Genomic DNA, 19077 nt, shown 5'->3' on the forward strand with positions numbered 1-19077 from the left:
GCATTTAGAACAATGATGATTATCTTCTTATCATCTCTCCCAAATCTTGCAGTTGAGATCTTATGAAGATATCCCTTCATTCTTTCATACCTTCAATTTTGTGCAGATCAGATCTAAGTCATGTGACCTTCTTTATCGCATCTTCAGAGAATATACATCTCTTTGATGTCTCCAATATTGCTATATGAGGGGACCTTTCATAAGAAACCCTTTCCATGAATTCAAATGAGACCTTTTTCATTGATGTGTTCAATGACTTCACTTTCTCTGGGGATTTTGTCTATCCTTTTTCATGCAAGGAATTTCGATGACCCAACCAGCTTATAGATCTCCTTGCAAACATGAAGTCATTTTACCAAATTTAATTAAAGAATGAAAGATACTTACTTGACAAGTGAAGATGAAATCTTCTGCTTGATCACTTTGATGACAGTTGAAGAAGTTGTATTAGTGCTTCCTCTTGGATGATCTTCTTCCAAATGAAAAAGCCTTTCTTCAATAAAGAAGATTGCTCCTTTTATGAATAAAATGCCTTTTGATCTGGCTCCTTTTGATGAGGGTGATTTTCCGCTTCCTCGGATGATCTTCTTCAAGGACAAGGAGAGGATCCTTGCTTTCTTTATAACCTTGAAGATGATGACAATGCCTTCCAGCCTTCAAGATACTTCGACTTCTTTTGTAGTGAATGAGTGCAAATCAGAATTTCTTCTAGGGTTTCGACTTTCTTCAAGATGATGTGATCTTCGGCTTTAAAGTTCTTCGAGCTACCTTGCTTTGTAGATATCTTCATGAGCATCTTTGTGGTCTTTTGATGATGACTAGAGGATCCAAAACTTTTGCTATTGTAGACTGCTTCTTTGATCTAGAATTTTATTCTTCAATGTAGATCTTGATCTTTTGCTTTGATAGCCTTTGACTTGCTTAGATGCCTTTCTTGAAACTCGATCCTTTAGTGTCTCTTTGATTAGATACCCTTCCTTTGACTTTAGTACCTTACCTCTGATACCATGTTGAGAAAACTAGGGCATTAGCATTAGGTGATTTCTCTTTGATTAATGACTGTTTGTGAAAGCATTTTTCTTCTTTAGATTAGGATCTTCTTCTTGTTAGATTATTAGTGTTCTTCTTCATCAAACAGTAACCAATGCATGAACATAAACATACAAGACATACAGCATGTAGGCTATGAGCCAGGGCCAAAACCTCTCACTCTTTGAGCGGAAAGCCCGCACAAATTATTCTTATAGAGATTCCAATTGATGAATACCAAGACCAAGACCCTTGACCTATTAGCCACTCCAAGCCCAAGACACCAACTCTCTTGATAGTCAACCTTCTGCTTGACTCCCCTTCCACTTCGGCATTCGATGACCTGTAGATACATTAGAGATGATACTGAGACATAACAATTTAGTGTCACCAAAATGTGACCACTGTAGCAACACTGAAATGCTTGTCTTCTGAATTCATCACTGAACTCTTTGACTGTGAGACAACACCCTTATCACGCTTCTTCACCAAACTTATCACTGCATTTTCTTCGACCTTGTCACTGTATATATCTAAACTGTGTTTAGCCCTAGACAAAGACCCAAAGTTATTTCTTCTTCTTATGATTGCAGCCTATTCCACTATCTATCCGAAATCAAAGAGATATCTAACTTGTCCTCTGTTCTGTGATCCGACTTCTGGGGGAGGTCCTAGTATCTCTTAGTTGTGATCACCTTTTAAACACGTCCTTGTTGTCTTTACTTGTTGTCCCTTTTATCGAAGCTTACCTCCGAACAGTGAACTGTAAATACCCATCCGAAAATCACAGAGAGGTCTAAATTTCTCACTGTCTAATGCGAAGAGCTCAGCCGCATATATATAGTAGTTTGTCTATGAAATAAGCCGACCTGAGATTATCAAATAGGTGTGTCTATTGAGGTGAGCCGACATGAGTTCTTCCATATAGTTTGGAGGCCGACTTGAAGAGGATGGCTAGTGCTTGTCGTTGGAGGGCTATCTAGACATTTTGTAGACTCATATACATTGATATATCCCCAAGAAGGGTTCTTCATACATGACATAGACTCTTTGACTTTTAATGACCAATCCTAAGGCTCTCAATGGGAGCCAACTAAAATAAAATCACTTGCTCATGAAACCCATGAAGCAAGACTTACAATAATAATTTTATTTTCTTCATTACATCATTTACGAAAGTCACAATTACATGTCATTATGAAGACCGAACCTAGTTACACTTTTCAATGTGCTAGCTGGCTGGTTGGATGCGAAGTGTGAGAGAAAAATTTTCTTCTATAGGGTCACCTACTTTTGGTGGGTAACAGTCATCATAGATACACTTTTTCGAATCCTAGTAATTTAGAAGGAATAGCATGCCTAACAGCTGCCTGGGCCTCCTTCATTTTAGTATCAAAAACTAAAAACACAAAGATCCTTGAAATTTTTCTTCTGTTTTTTCATCTTATATCTATGTTAATCACCTTGTACATAAATTCTTTCAAGATCCTTGCCTTCATTTTACCTGTTAGAAGTACATCCTAATTCCATCTTCTCCATTTGTACCCCGGTTTATCTTGGCCTTCGCTGCAGCATCCTTAGCTACATATTTTTCAAATTCTCAAAGGATGCGCTCCAAAATTCTGACACAATCTCAGATTTTTAATTAAAAAAATATTGTCTTCTAGCGCTCCATGTTTCTCACTTGGTGTCTTTTTATTATTATTGAAAATAAAATATTAAACTCTATTTCTCACCTAGCTTGGCCTAATTGATCTTCCCCAAGCTACCATTGTCATGTCCTTGGATTAAAAATAAAATACTAAACTCTAGTTCTCACCTAGCTGGCCTAATTGATCTTCCCCAAGCTACCATTCTCTTTAGACCTTCGAGAAGTTGTCCTATGCACAATAACTTCCCAACATGAAAGACCCAATGGACGATAAACAACATTACAAACCTTCAACATGATGCAAATATAATCGTCATAGAGGCATAAGAAATATTTTAATGAGTATTTGCTCAAAAGAATGTGTATTGCTTAACGAGATGAACTTTTGCCATTTATTAGTATTCAGCAAGTAGAATCTACCTAATTCTACCAAAAAAAATGGATTCTTGTTCATTTGAGTCTCAAAAGTACTAATTTGATATTAAGTTACTGTTTTCAAGTGATTTACCATTTTTTGCAAGATCCTTGGCTAAATGACATAAAATGCTAGACATATTACAAAAACATTTTTATCCTATGATCATGTAAAATATTGAAAGCAACTTGTAAATTGTAGTTAAAGGTATTGGCTTATGGAAAGAAGGCATACCTCTAATTCTACCAAAGTGAGATAAATCAACAACCTGTACAAACAAATAAGTATATGAGAGAAGACATACTCCTAGAAGAACATTGAACTTTCTTTATCGTAAGATATGCATTGACTTTAATTATAGAATAAAATAGTTTTAGAGAAAGCAAGTAAAATATACTCATGCATGTCAAAACAGCAAAACAACTTAATCCTTGTTACCCACCAAAAGTGGGTACCCCTAGGAGAAATTTTCTCCTAATCATCTTCTTCTAGCCGGCAGCCGACAACCACCTCATAGCTGATGTGATGTGGCATTTTATCTCTGCCACCTGCATCAGTTATGTGTTTCCTCAACCATTTGTCAAGAGCACATGTTAGAAGGTGGGCAATCCGATCCAAAATGTATTTTATTCATTGTCCAATCGGGTGTTATGCTTGTTTTGCATTTGGGCATTTGGCATGGCCCATGGGATATAGGGTGACTTCGAAAAAGGAAGGGCTTTGACGTGGTTTTGTTTCCTCACCTTAAATGGGGGGTTAATCTTCAATCCTAGTCCAGTGGGACCTCCCCTAATGTGTCCTCCAAGGTTGGCAAATGAGCTTCAAAATTCATGCTCAGCCTTCAAACTCGCCAGCAAGGGGTCGGCTCCTCTAATATACAGTGATATTAGGGCTCAAATAGGTCAACCGTAGGACTCAACTTCTCCACATACATATGTCAGCCCTGCCAAATTTAGAAGGTATGTTTGCTCACCTATATGTATGTATGTATGTATGTATACACACACACACACGATAACTTCATTCCTCATTAATGACAGACTTTAACTTCAGTCTGCTGGGCCATTATGTTCCAGAGCTAGGTCACAGATCTGTATCTCAAATAGCACATGATGCGCCTTTTAATTCTTGTAGAATTCTTTGCAAGGAGCATGGCATAAAATCACACATTTTGCAGTGTTATCAAGCGAAGATTTACTGAATCATCTCTGCACTAAACAGCTGAGTGACTGATTCTTTCTCCATCAAACTAAGACCTTTATGCACTCGATAGTGAACCAATGAACTAGTAGCAGCCTACTGTAAATACCAGTTAAAGGGGTGACCTCTTGCTGCTGTAATATATCAAAACAGTACCTTTACATGCTGATGACTGTTACAGGCCCAAAATCCTACGAGAGCAAGTATCATTTCCAGCCCCTTCGGGATTTTGCATTTATATTTGGCACCGTATTCTGCTGCTGACATCTGTCGAAACTGGATCTTGCTTTTGTTTGTACATATAGCAGTCTTCTTTCTTCCTCCACAGGCAATCTTGTGTCACAGGTGATATTTAGATGCTTCTCATTCTTCACTGTATTTTCTTGTCTTAATGGTAGCTGCCATAGTAAGACAAGTCATCATCTCATCAGGATGGCAACAAGCAAATGTTTGTATCTGCAACAGAATCATGAACATAGAATACAACAACCCAAGAGCCAACATGCAGACAAACCCTTCTGGTCAAAGTAACAAATTAGGTAGGAAGCACAAATCAGCTCATTTCAATGTGGCACTCTCCTCTGTCCACAGAAAAACAATAAGGAGAGCAACCATATCCACCAGAAAACCTCTAACTCGAGTAAGATGACCTCCAGTATGTGCTATGTCCATTTGTCAAAGGTGTTCTGCACAGTATCAATCAAGAGCTCTCTCCAAAAGCTATGGCAAGATGCTCCCATCATCTGGTTCCCTTCTGCTAGGACCCCCGAACTCACTATCATTACAAAAGGCGACAATGCAGACATATAATCAAAGCTGTTGGGCCATTCTTGAATCCTTGTTCTTTGTTCTTACATTTCATCCATGGAGTACCATTCACATGGAACTACACAAATGATAAAACTTTTAAATTCCATATCTTCATCTTCTGTGGCTTGTCCTCTGAGACAATTTCATGGCCAGTCTCTGCAATAGAATTTTCTACATTGCATCGATCAGTCTCTGAGCTCATCCTTTACTTTGTACATCTATACCTACTAAATAGCTCCAGGACCACTCTTCCCTCACTCTCTAGTCTCAAACAAAATGGTCGGTAACAAGGCTCATTAGATAGTTCTAGTCACTTAATGTAAAAGGATCGTCATTTTTAAATAAAGCACACTAGGCGGTTGGTACTCATTAATGATGGGACCACATTAATTAGCATTTTGCCAATAAGAAACTAGTTATAGATCTAGGAGGCTATTTAATATTTTCTCAAGAATTTTTATTGGGTTGGAGCTCTGCTCAAAGGAGGTCACCCTGTCGAAGAGGTCGGTGAATATTGCTCTCTCTTCGGAAATTATCAATGCAAGGGTTATATTCTTCAGGTTTAATCTCCTTGTCCCTTGTATTTATGCACTTATATTTCTCTGAATATTGTTCAAGTTCCATTATTTCTGCTGGTTAAGTACATTACACAATGAATGGTTGTTTTGTATGTTCGTGAGTAATCATGCATGCAAGGCAACTTAGGCTTATTCTCTAATGAGAGAACATCTTTATATCCAGATCTGATGTCATACTGAAGGAAGCACAGATGATTCTTGCTGCTGTCTCTTTACTATATGTTGGATTCAGATTTAAGATGTGGTGAATTACTCTAATAAGAAAGATGAAAGAACGAGACATTGATATCTTCTTAATAATATTGTAAGGTAGATTATGATTCCAAGGGATTTCTAGTCAACAAATAGGCAGCTGATATCATAACTCTCGTAGGCACACTTTTTTCTGGCAATCCGTTTCTTTGATGTTAGTAACATATTCATTTTACCCAAATCAAATGTAAAGGCCTTCCAAACACACAGCAGTTAGATTCTAGAACAAAACACATACTGCAACACCATCCTCCACAGCCTTCAAAGAAGCCTCATCATTTCCAAATGTCTCCACAATGCCACCTGATGAAAGTTGTGCACCCATATCCTTCATAATAACCTAGGACAAAAAAAGATTTTCATTAAGATAACAGATAGCATTTCTCTGTCCACAAGAAATTGAAATCTATGTCCATGAGAGAGAAATGAACTGCAAATTTCATCTTTGACTTTACTATCTCAGTTAGAAGTTAATATTTCTATTTATTAACATGGGAAACAAAAGAAGACAAGAACCATTCGTAGCTAAGGACAGGTAAAAGACTCAGAATGAATGGACGTCTATTGACAATCATAAGTTATGGACGAAATAGATATATTCTTTAATCTGTTGTTGAACCATTGCATATGTGATTTTTTCCAAATGTTGTTTATATTAGTTCATAGAACACATAAGTACATCATAGAACAAAGAGTTACATCACAAAAACAACAGGGGTACCAGGAAACCCCCCTAAAAAGACCAAAAAGGAAAGCATATGCTCCAATGCACCAAGACAAAAGGACCCAACACAACAAAAGGCAATGAGTTCAACTTTCACAAATTCCTCTTTAAATATCCTCAAAGTCTCTATTACCCACCAAGAAAAGGGTAACCCATATGATAATTTTTTTCTCCTCCTTAGACAACTAGCCAGCCAACAGCCATATATGATCAGCACATAACATGATGCCAGGATCCTCCACTTCTTGCTCTAGTCAAATTTCTCTCTCCTGTCCAACATTCCATCTTGAAGGAAGTTTGGTCATCCATCGGCACGTACTGTAACCAATTTTGCAATCATGGACCACACGGGATCTACAATTTCATAAATGTTTTCAGCCATTCAAGTAAGTCCCTTATCAAACCTCTTTTCATTACTCTAGAGTCTATAGTGCCTAAGATCTATATTTTCTTGTATTTAGAATAATTTTTTCACAATTTCCAACCACTTTTATAGATTTAAATTAAATCTGAAAATTTTAAGGTGAATTTCCCGAGAGGGTTTGTTAAAATTGGCAACTAGGGCCAAATTCCAAATTGCGTTTAATGTTCCTAATAGGAAATTAACAGTGAATAACCAAAGACATGCAACAAATATAACACAGAAAAACTTCAGTAAACATCCATAAGACAGAAAATGCTCCTCAACGCCAAAATGGGCAATTTTTATTAATATTCAGCTGCTGGAGTACAATAGGAAATAGAAAGAGTGCACCTAGGCTTGCACAAGGCAAGCTACAAGCCTCAGGTGATCAATATGTCAATGCCCAACTGCTGTAGAAATTCGTCCTCCAGAATTCTATGTTGGCCCAGTTTTTTTGCACTGTTGGCTGTCTTGGGACCCTGATCCAACCCCTCAAATCTGCCCAGAAAATTCTGTAAAATTAGCACTGGAATCCTTGCCAAAAACCCAGAAAAACCCAGAAAGGGTTTGCTCTGGTTTTGACCCTCAAAATTCGGCCCCAAATAGCTTGGCCCTTCTCCACAACCAGAAATTATCACCTGTAGTAGAGAATGATGTTTTCTGCTCCCAAAATGCCAAGAAACTCCCCCCAATGTTCCTCCAACCAAAATCTGAGCAACACAACTCCTCAATCCTCTGCCCAAGACTCCACTCACTTGACCCCCACAAATGACTGCACAAGCTTGTAGGTGATGACGCAGTCTCTACGCCTAGCAATTTCGTCATGCATGAGGGACTCACTCTCCACCTGTAAATCCTCCTCCTTAACTCGGAATTTTGCCAAGAAACATCCCAACAACAATACAACCTCCAGCTCCGACACCAATCTCCCTCTATGACTGCATGGCTCTCCCTACTGCGTCCCAGCTGAACCAGAATGGCGTAGTGTTGTGTGATGCCTCTCTCCCAGCCTCCAAATAAGATCGAAATCCTTCCTAGGGTGGCACTCAAGGTCCACCGAAGAGAAGGTTGAGCTTCACTCCTTGGAAGCTCTTGTGCTAAGCAGCACTTGTAACTTAGCTGAACACCTAGAGTAAAAATGGATAATCAAATGTCAAAAAGCCCCTAAAATGAGAGCCTCACCTCCAATTTATAGCTATCCATCCCTCATGCTCCTTGTGGGCTCCACCCATGAAATTCCCCCTCTCACCCAATTCGAATTCCTCCATGGGGTGTGTATTCCCTTGGAGTGGCCCCCACTCTCCACTTCCCATCAAATTTCTTGGCATTTCTAATGTTTGGGGGTGGCACCTTTATAAATTTTCCTTTTTCACCCATTTTTCCTAAGTTTATATGCTAAATATTTATTAACTGCCAAAAATTGCAAAATTGAAAATTCCCTTAGCAAATTTATTAATTGGGGACATGACAGTCCTCCCCACCAAGAATTGTTTGTCCTCAAGCAATGCCTGAACAAGCGCCCCTCTATCATCTTACCAAAATGGCTACTGCAAATGATACTGGGGTCCCAAATGTCCCACTGAGTCATCACTGTCCCCAACGCTATCCTGTCTGTTAGGGCTCAAATCTGCCTCAGGATGAAGGAAGACGAGATTCAAGGCAACATCAAACCACGCTCAGTCTGGTAGCTAGCCCTACCAGAACAGGAGAGGGCTCTCTCCAGTCAATCTCGATAAAATGAGCAATAGGGTGCGAGATGACTTAAAACGGGCACTGATTTTAGGCTAGTAAATGAATTTGAATGAGGGATATTTGATTTAATGACTAAGTTGTTGGGTTGTATGGGACCAGGACAGCATGAGCAGAGATTTAACCGAAGGCACGGGATATTTCATAAGGCGAGATAAGCATGAGATTTTAGCAATCGAATTGAAACTAAATGGGGTGAAAAGATTGTTTAAGAAAGGCTGAAAAGGGCATTAATGTATGAATCCTTTCCAGATAGAAGAAAACACATAAATACTGAACACTTCCTCAAGGCAGAGCAATGACTGAATTCTACCTTTCTCACTTAAAAGTATTCAGCTGGACACGAGCATGAATGAACTGCAAAACATCACAGGATACATATGAAACAGAGGGAAAAAACACATGCCAAAACTCATACCGCAAGAATCTTATAAATCAGAGCTGCCCCATTTAATTATTTCTCTGTCAAACTGTACAGCCACACGCTGAGTTATTCCTCCACCGTTTCCCAGAACTCAAAACCCTCCACAAATGATTTGTCATACAATAAATAAATTTCATCTGAGGGAAAACAAATCGATGAAAAGTAGGGAGCTGGAAAACCAATCGACGAAGATAGGGAAAGAGTTGTCCATCTGTGTTGGGGACAGAGCAGCGTTACATTATTCCATTTGAAACTTTTTTGATGATCAATAAAAAGACGACAACTGTAGCTGCATATCATAATTGAAGTGAAAAATAGGAAATCGAATCCTGTTTCTCTACCCTGGTAGATGTCTCTGATTTAAATTTTGGCTTTTCGGTTTCTGACTTTTTGCCTTCCCTGTGCCTTTTTCACCGCTTGGTTTTCGACTTTTTCACCTTTTGTGTCATTCAAAGCCTTCTCCTTTATGCACTGCTTACAACAATATTGATGTGTTCAACGCCTTCCCCCCTTCCCTTATATTATGGACTGAAAATGCGTTTTTATAGAATTTGATCTATCCCTCTCACCGATACTCCACTCAAGATTCTTCTAAGACCGAAATGGAACCAACTTCAAAGAGTCTCAATTAAGTTCAGATGATATTCTTCTCTCATTCTTTATGACTAAAACTAGTATTCAACCCAAAGAAAAAGTCAAGTCAGGTAATGAATTTATTTCATCGAACTTACACCCAAACTACAAGGTACTTAAGAATTTGTTGCAGCTGAATTATGCTTGTAGCAGCACATTCTTTCCACTGAGGCACACATCAGAAGTTGTTCAACTTGTCTCTCAAAATCAAACTGTTGTAGAAAAGTGTCTTTAAATAGCGCAAGGAATCTTGGATTTCGTTTTTGGTTTGATGATTTGGAAGTGAACCATGTCGTTGGTAATCACATTCCAAAAGATTACTGCGAGCAAAAATGCCTTTGTTTGTGGTATGCCATTATGGAATCGATTTTTGAATAATGCATTGTCACCTGTATTGAAGACTTGTGTCATTCAAGGCCGCCTCCTCTGTTTGACCAAAATCTATAGTGTGTTGCACCTCATCAAGATCTGGAATTTGGTAGTTTACTTCTTCCATGCCACCTTTTTCTACCAAAAAATTTGCTCATCAGAGGTGATTGCACAGGTGCATCCTTGAGTTCTCTGGTTATTTTATCCAATACCACTGATTCTTGATTGCCTTCCCTTGCATGCTGCAAGAATTGATTTTTTAGAATCTATCCATTAGGTGCCAACCTTAAACCCCTTGATAGAGCCCTGGAACTTGCTTCAAACATTTCATTTAATGAAGGTTCCACTTTGGTAGCACTTGCAGAGGATATAAAGACTTGACGAGTAGATGAAAGAAGGTTCTTTACATCATTTCCTGCTGAAACAATGGTGCCTGGTCGTGAAACATATGCAACAGGAGCAGGTTCACTAGCTAATAGCATTAACCGCCAATTGTAAATTTTTCGATATATAGGAACCCATTTTGGAATAATAAGACTTCTAGAACCAATGCATTCATAAGAAGTGTTGTTCTGTACCATTAAATCAGCCTCCATCAACATCATCAAATCACCTTTTCTTGCCAAGCTTATCTCAGTCAAATATTGACATAAGGATTTCTCAAGATATGTTTTCTGTTCTTGGACGTCATCCAATGCACTAATTTGAGGATGTAAATTCAATGATGAATATTCTTGCAATTTGACCCCACAAGAAACAGGACCCCAGTTTAATGAAGGAAAGTAGGGAAGCTTGCACACTCTGAGTGCATGAACAATTGAATCAATGTTAGAAACCACGTTCCATCCAGACTTGGGCAAATATGAGTTTAGAAATCCACCTTCCACAATATCATCAAACACATTAATTTTAGGTGGCAGCCAACCAGGAACACTGTTCTGAGCTGCAGAACAATGTCACTTTCAGTTCTTTCCAATGCCTGATTGAAAACAGCAATACAATCCCTCGGTGTCACTTCTGATGGCTTCACATTTAAGAGGGCGTTCAAATGAGGGTCCAGAGACTCTAAAACCAGATCTCGAACGTCTGAAGGATAAACATTTGGTTGTAAAGGAGCATGATGGGCAAGCCACAATAACCCCTCTCTTAAGCAATCATCACTAAAAAAAGCCTTTGACATTTTAATTACGAGTCTAGATATGCAATGCCACGCTGCAGCACTAGCATTAATTCACTAGTAAGAAGGAAAGCCAGAGAATAACGCTGGTTCCTAACGAAGTCCCCCAGACAGAACACCTCATTTATATTTGAGAGAGAGCTGCCAATGAAGGAACTGATGAGGTCAGATGGACCTTTACTAAACTCTAAGCCTCTGAAATCAAAGCAATGTCTCAAAGGTGGGCAAGAAGTGTGACTGCACAGTCTGGAAGCTGAGAAGTTGAGCAAACAAGTGATAATAAGAATATATTGCCAATTAGCTCTGTGCCATGGTGACACTCGCTTGAGGTTGAAACTTTTCAATGACCAAGTCTCAATCCTAGCTTCATCTATAAATAATATTCAAAAATTTCTCATGAGTTTAGTCAGATTCAAAATAAGAAATACATGGATCACTGTTCAGGATACAAGGCATTTCAGTAAATTAGGTTCCTGCACCTTAAAATACCACATTTCTAGACCCTGAAATATGAACCAACACTCTTCGATTGTCTCCTAAATGGAAGTACAGCTGCAAAACCACGCTAGGCATTGCCCTTTTTCATTATTGCCTGCTTCTGCTTTTGTTTTCTTTTCAGGGGACCAATTTTGGGTGTGAACCTCTTCTTATGATTGCCTTGGATCTTTGTGCTTTTTACACCAGGTGTCAGATATGGAAGCATGTTGTCCCCGCAAGAGAATTGACACGCTTTCTTTTCCTATATTTCCAGGTGACCTGTCTTCGCCCAGCTGCCCAAACTTGGAACTTTACTACTCGAAAGTTTGCATTGGAATGTCCAAAGCTCGAAAATGGAACTGCGCCCATAGCAGAAGATCGATCGCACTTCCTTTGGATATAGTGCCATCCAGAACAGCAGTGATACCAGCCACGTGCAAAAGAAAATATCCCAAGTATAGTCATCTGTTGATAATTCATATGATTATATCAATGATGCACATTGTACTTATCCGATAATTGCACTTTCATTTTGCTTGCCTTCAACAGATTCAATTTCTCAACTTCTACCTCCGCCTCGTCAATGATATCAAGTGCAAGAGAACCTGCGCTTGTAACTTCATTATCTAATGCTCCAAGATTGCATACAACATTTCTATATCGTTCTCTTTCTTCCATTGAAGTATCCATTAGGTTTCCAAAGTTCAACCAAAGATGTTCCAAGATCTTGCAACTTCTGAATTCGAAGTTTCTTTTCATTTTTCAATGTCTGAATAGTCTGTGATGATCCCTCCAATGTCTTGTTGCTAATATTTTTTGTCTGTCCAGGAGCTGACTCAGGCAAGCTTGGATGTACTTCACTGACAGTCTTCCAGAAGTCCATACCAAGTACCGCACAAAGTCGATGCACCTCATTTACATATTCCAAAACCTTGTGAAGGCGGTCACTCTTCTCTTTCTGGAGTGCTTGAAGATGTGCATGATATTCATCTAATTTTCTAAGTGACAAGTCATCGTCTTCCCCATTGATTGAGTTCAACACAACATCAGTTCGTTGAGAATACCCTGAAATTTCTCCAGATATTTTTTGAATTTGTCCTTTCACTTCTGTAAACTGCTTAATGCGCTCCTCCTTCCTTAATCGCAACTCTTCTAATTGCGGGGTGATGATTGCAAGCTGCTCTTTCAAGGTTCCTGATCTTTTCTCTGGATGGTCTATGACGGCCAATCTGATTTTACCGCCTTCCCGCGTGCCACGATCCACTGCTGCCCTGCACTTTTCTATAATTTCTTCATTGGATCGCACCGGGAATTGCAATTCAACCTCAATGATCCAAGCTCCAGCCCGGCCTGCATAAGGCTCGATTTAAACACATTTTTATCAATTGGACTAAAAAACGAAAACCTTCCAACTTAGTATGGTACATTTAGCTTTCTGAAGGAATAGCATGAATTTTTGGGTTTAGAAGTTCTGTGCGCCGCGCGCACTCACAGTGCGCCGCGCCTAGTGAGTGCGCAGCGCCAGTGTAAAATTACACTGTGGAAATTAATCCAGTGCGTCGCGCGCCCTTAGTGCACCACATACTCAGTCCACCCTTTTATAAAATCCATTTTTGCTCTTCAATTTGAAACTTAACTTTTCTCTGAGATTTTCCCAATAACTCTTGATACAAATGGGTTAATAAACTTGGAGAAATCTCATATAGAAATGATTTTGATCTTTGTTTCTTAATAACCCATTTGCTCGTGTTTTGATCTTGACACTTTTCCCATTTTCTAATATAATTCTTTTTTTGGTTTCCTTGCTGATTTCTAAGCTTGAATGATGGCTTTTCTTTGTCTGCTTGCAGGGATGGTGGCGCTGCTAAAAACGAAACAGGGCTGCCATTATAGAATTTGAAACATTTTGACATGTTACATATTTATTACAAAAACACATTTGATGATTTCTTCTTCAAAACAGGGTTTTGAAGAAGAATCAATCTCGCATTATTGACGATAACCATCTTGAAATAGAAACTCACTGAACCTTCCTCTAGCCTACAGGCATCATTCGACATGTTTGAAGACCAACTATAAGACCTTGACTCTGAGATGACTCTTTTCTGGACCACAATAACATCAATGACTGCAAATGACGAGAAATGAACCTTGGTGAACTTGACTCTGACAGAGGACTAACAAGACTGAGTCTAACACTGTCATGAAGGAGTCCCTCGATACTAGGATCCCAAGTCCTCCTAGTCAACGTGAAACACCTATTGCTCCACTCACTGCCCAATTTGGTATAGGCATCCGAAGCCCTCGCATACCATCAGTAAAGAAAGAAACGCGATCATATAAAGCCCTGTCTGTCTCCCTGTGCAACTACTCTACTAAGTCATCCATCTCATGTACTCGAAGGGTGGGCACCCAAAGATAAAATCCCGACCCTGTTGAGATAAATTCTTGCCCGCACGAGCTTCCCCGAAACTCCCCCTATTGGTCGTCCCTCCATGCTAGTGAAGTCCCCCATGCCAATAAAGAATCACTAAAATCCAATGGAAGGTCGGAATGATCTCCCCCTGTCAAACCCAGCTCACCCCCAAAGGTAGTTGAACTGTCAAGTACTGTGATGCCAGGGTCCCTTGCTAATCTCAAAAGGATACCACCATGTCAACATTGTGCCACTCTGACTAGTGGCATCCTCCCCTCCTGGAACTTGATGGAGTAGAATCTGTGGGGGCTAAGCACATCCCGCTGGTCATAAGACCACCCATGTGAAGTGTTATCCCATCTCAGGAAGTCCCTGAGAGGTATCATGCCTACTGCCAAACTGAGGCCCAACAATACCTAGATGTCCTTCCCTAGTGGGAACCCTCTCTCCTAAGTCTGTCACCCAACTACTCTGCCCTGTAGTTCCATGGCCCCATACTAATCTCAAAGTGAGGTCAATGTGTAGGAATTGCGCCAGTCTAGGCATGACTACGACCCTCTCGTGCTCTTTCAGATCCATCCACTACCGTAATCCTCCATCGCAACCCCAGTAAAGGACAACTCTATAGTGTTGAAGACGATCCTGCCAGGGCATCCCATCAAAGCCATCATCTACCAATCCTTGTCTAGTCTCTGGCCGAAACAATAGCAAGGAAAGTCCTCCTCGGCCCAAAGTGATAATCCTAACTATCCCCAACCTGACCTCCCAAGGGAGATGTTGTCTTGTCACTGTCATCTCTGTGATCCCTCCGAAGAAAGGTGGTCTACTGCCCCAATGGATCCCTGGAACCCAAAGCCAAGTTGAAAGCCCATCGCTTCAAATTCTTGCCTCCTGCCACTGTGTAGTATCGATGTCCACTGGGAACCCCACATGCCATACAACTAATCCCTGAATGCTACTAATAGACAGATGTCTGATGCCTGCAACCGACTCAGTGTATGCAGATCTATCCTGCTCCAGCCAATCATCACCACTAAGTCTGCCATCTGCACCCTCGGTAATGTGCCAATACAGTGTCTGAAGCCCGGATACCCACTGGAAAACTGCCTCAACTATACACGGTATCCCCTACTCATGCAGGATCCCAACAAGCCCTACTGAAGTAGAGGCACATGTCTCCCCCATGATCAACTCCCCAAGTGTGGGCTTAGAGATGAATGGTATACCACCCCTGCATAAGATCATCTCATCTCCTAGCCCGTAGCTGCCAACTCGCGTACCAACCCTGCTCCTCCACTGAGGAATCCCTATCGTGCCCTTGATGCACTGAATCTCATAGAGTCATCTCAAGCAAGTCTCCCAAGTCCTGCTACCCACAATGTAGGCCTCCATCGGACACAACAAGGCTCCCTTCAACTGTCTGCAAGGCCAACGAGTGAGAGATGCCTGGGCTTCGGCGGGTATGGTCGAGAACCCGTGTGGACATTCCTGACTAGCCCCATGACCAAACCGCTCTCCAAACCTGGGTATACCCCCCTCAATGGCATGCCTAATGCTCTCATCAAGTAGTCGCCTTGCTAGCAGCACTCTCCTTGTTCACAGTGTAGCCCCGCAAGCTGTTGCATATACCCATCTATCATCATGCCTCCTGGCATACAACTGCACCTCGTTGCACATCTCTGTGCACCGCTAGACCCCGCTACATGTTGTCGCATCGCGCGCATCAGCGGGTATCCCTCTTGTATCGATGTGTTCGTCACACTATGAGGAATTGCACTTCCTACACCCCGGTGCTACCTTGCATACCACCATGCACCACTGTGCACCTTCGTACCCCTTTGCATATCGCTGCACACCGTTGCATGCCCCTATACATCCCTGGATGCCATGGTCTAAAACTGAGTCAGTAAATATCAGTCTGCATCCTATCAGTATCATCGTATCCACTCTCTAATCTCCATAACCTCAGATGAGTGGATCTCCCTTCCTGATCCTCCCTAAGAGATCTTTCGTGCAAATCTCCCTATGAACATATGGGAGTGCCTCTAGGGTGTTGCTCCTCGGTGACCCTTGTGCCCCATATATCCATGGGAAATCCTTCCCTCCATACAAGGAACTATCTGGTGGCCTGTCGATGCCACCTCCTCTGACAACCTCCTACCAAGGTACATTGATCATCCAATGACCCCATGCACGACCAACATGCCAAGACAACTCACGGAGTCTGCCTACTCCCCTGTCAGCCCAACCTATCACTAGTGTTATCCAGAACTCTGATGGGAATACGAAAATGGGGGTGAGTCCAATCACGGGATCCACCATCCTGCTAATACCATGACTAACCCAATCCATGTAGTGATGGGGAGTCCCACCTAGATCCCAACGATGATCTAACCCTCGAGCCCCTCTGGAAAACCATGGCTCCTGCTGAACTATGCCCCCGACCATGGATGTATCCAAAAACCTAGCTAACCCTATCAGGTACCAACTCAATACCTCTTGCCACCCAACCCCATAAGAGGGATCAAATGCAAGCGTCCCCGAGTACGTAGCGAGTCCATCATGTGAGTGTTGCGCCCTATGCAACTCTTGTCGCCTCGTCTCACTGGCCTGGTCAACATATACAATCTCTCTAGTTAACTTAGGCACTCTTCCTCCAACATGCAGAGGTAACCTAACTATACCGCAGGCCCCATCTATGTAAGCTTGAAGAGAGCTATTGAATGGAAGTATTGCAACTCTGCTAGCTGCCTGTGCATCTATCTGCTCCCTGCTGATGGCAGACCCAAACGATGACTGCCCATCCTCCTCCATCATGGACTCAACCAGAGTCTCGAGCTACCCCACTACAGGTACCTCCTCAAGCATAACATCCTCATCTATCTCACACTTCTCAAGCTGCTCTCCATTTTGTTGTATGTAGCTATCGTCTAGGAACTCTGTCACAGCTCTAGGTACCTCTCTGCCTACTGGCACCTCGTCAATGGATGGTCCTATGGGTGTTTGCCCAACTGTGTCCACCAATGTGTCAATCGGGTCTACCAAAGGAAACTCCCTTGTGGGTGTGGCTCCTGCGTCACACTGTGTATCTTCGTGCTCCTCACAACACTGCGTGCCCTCAGCCTCATGTTCGGCCTCCTCATCAGTCTCCTGATGTCTAAAACCAGGTCTCCACCAGAAAAATCGCCTCCGGGTCTCATCCTCTAACTGCCCACCTATATATGATGGTCCAACCCCTGAACTATAATTCTCCTTCTCCTGTTCATCCAAGGAATGAGGCATGGTAGGATGGTCAATCTGACCATATGTGTGGGTGTTGTACTGCTAGGATGCACGTGTATGTACTTGGCTTTTGTGTTGATTATGTATCAGTCGTTGCATCCCCTCTAGAATTTGTTGGTTCTGCCTCACCAATTGTTGGCTTTGCCTCATCAACTCCTCCATGATCTTACTAGCCCCCCCCCCCACAGCTGGCCAAAATCATGCTACTATAATGTTCCTAATAGGAAATTAACAGTGAATAACCAAAGACATGCAATAAATATAACGCAGAAAAACTTCAGTAAACTTCCATAAGACAGAAAATGCTCCTCAACACCAAAATGGGCAATTTTTATTAATATTCAGTTATTGGAGTACAATAGGAAATAGACCTAGGCTTGCACAAGGCAAGCTACAAGCCTCAAGTGATCAATATGTCAATGCCCAACTGCTGTAGAAATTCGTCTCCAGAATTCTACGTCGGCCCAATTTTTCTACACTGCTAGCTGTCTTGGGACCCTAATCCAACCTCTCAAATCTGCCCTGAAAATTCTGTAAAATTAGGACTAGAATCCCTTCCAAAAACCCAGAAAAACCTAGAAAGGGTTTGCTCTAGTTTTGGCCCTCAAAATTTAGCCCCAAATAGCTTGGCCCTTCTCCACAACCAGAAATTACCACCTATACTAGAGAATGATGTTTGTTGCTCCCAAAATGCCAAGAAAATCCCCCCCCCCCCCCCCCGCCTCGCCAATGTTCCTCCAACCAAAATATAAGCAACACAACTCCTCAATCCTCTGCCCAAGACTCCACTCACTTGACCTCCACAAATGACTGCACAGGCCTATACGTGATGACGCGGTCTCTACGCCCAGCAATTTCATCTTGCGTGAGGGACTCACATTCCACCTGCAAATCCTCCTCCTTAACTCGAAATTTTGCCAAGAAATACCCCAGCAACAATATAACCTCCAGCTCTAGCACCAATCTCCTCTATGTCGAGATGGCTCTCCCTACTGCATCCCAACTGAACCAGAATGGCGTAGTGTTGTGTGATGCCTCTCTCCCAGCCTCCAAATAAGATCGAAATCCTTCCTAGGGTGGCACTCAAGGTCCACCGAAGAGAAGGTTGAGCTTCACTCCTTGGGAAGCTCTTGTGCTAAGAAGCACTTGTAACTCAGCTGAACAGCTAGAGTAACAATGGATAATCAAATGTCAAAAAGCCCCTAAAATGAGAGCCTCACCTCCAATTTATAGCTAGCCATCCCTCATGCTCCTTGTGGGCTCCACCCATGAAATTCCCTCTCTCACCCAATTCGAATTCCTCCAAGGGGTGCATATTCCCTTGGAGTGGCCCCCACTCTCCACTTCCCATCAAATTTCTTGGCTTTTCTAATGTTTGGGGGTGGCACCTTTATAAATTTTCCTTTTTCACCCACTTTTCCTAAGTTTATATGCCAAATATTTATTAACTGCCAAAAATTGCAAAATTGAAAATTCCCTTAGCAAAAT

The 19077-nt window shown here is 41.5% G+C and overlaps 1 protein-coding gene across 2 annotated transcripts in view; it reads right to left on the reverse strand.

Annotated features, from left to right (window-relative positions):
* The window catches only part of LOC149163288 (Glycine cleavage T-protein family), a 388788-nt gene that overhangs the window by 286936 nt on the left and 82775 nt on the right, over positions 1–19077 (reverse strand). Inside the window, exons 2-3 of one of the 2 annotated variants that reach the window (XM_089431672.1) lie at positions 6174–6275; positions 3330–3363 (exon numbers count right to left, since the gene is read on the reverse strand). In XM_089431672.1, coding sequence (XP_089287798.1) covers positions 3330–3363; positions 6174–6275 — 136 coding nt within the window. The remainder of the gene's footprint in view (positions 1–3329; positions 3364–6173; positions 6276–19077) is intronic. The other variant, XM_089431674.1, reaches the window with a different exon arrangement.

The sequence above is a fragment of the Pinus tabuliformis genome, chromosome 5_1, assembly GCF_031772625.1.
Source record: "Pinus tabuliformis cultivar Carrire ecotype Pingquan chromosome 5_1, CPIR1, whole genome shotgun sequence".
Taxonomy (NCBI): Eukaryota; Viridiplantae; Streptophyta; class Pinopsida; order Pinales; family Pinaceae; genus Pinus; species Pinus tabuliformis.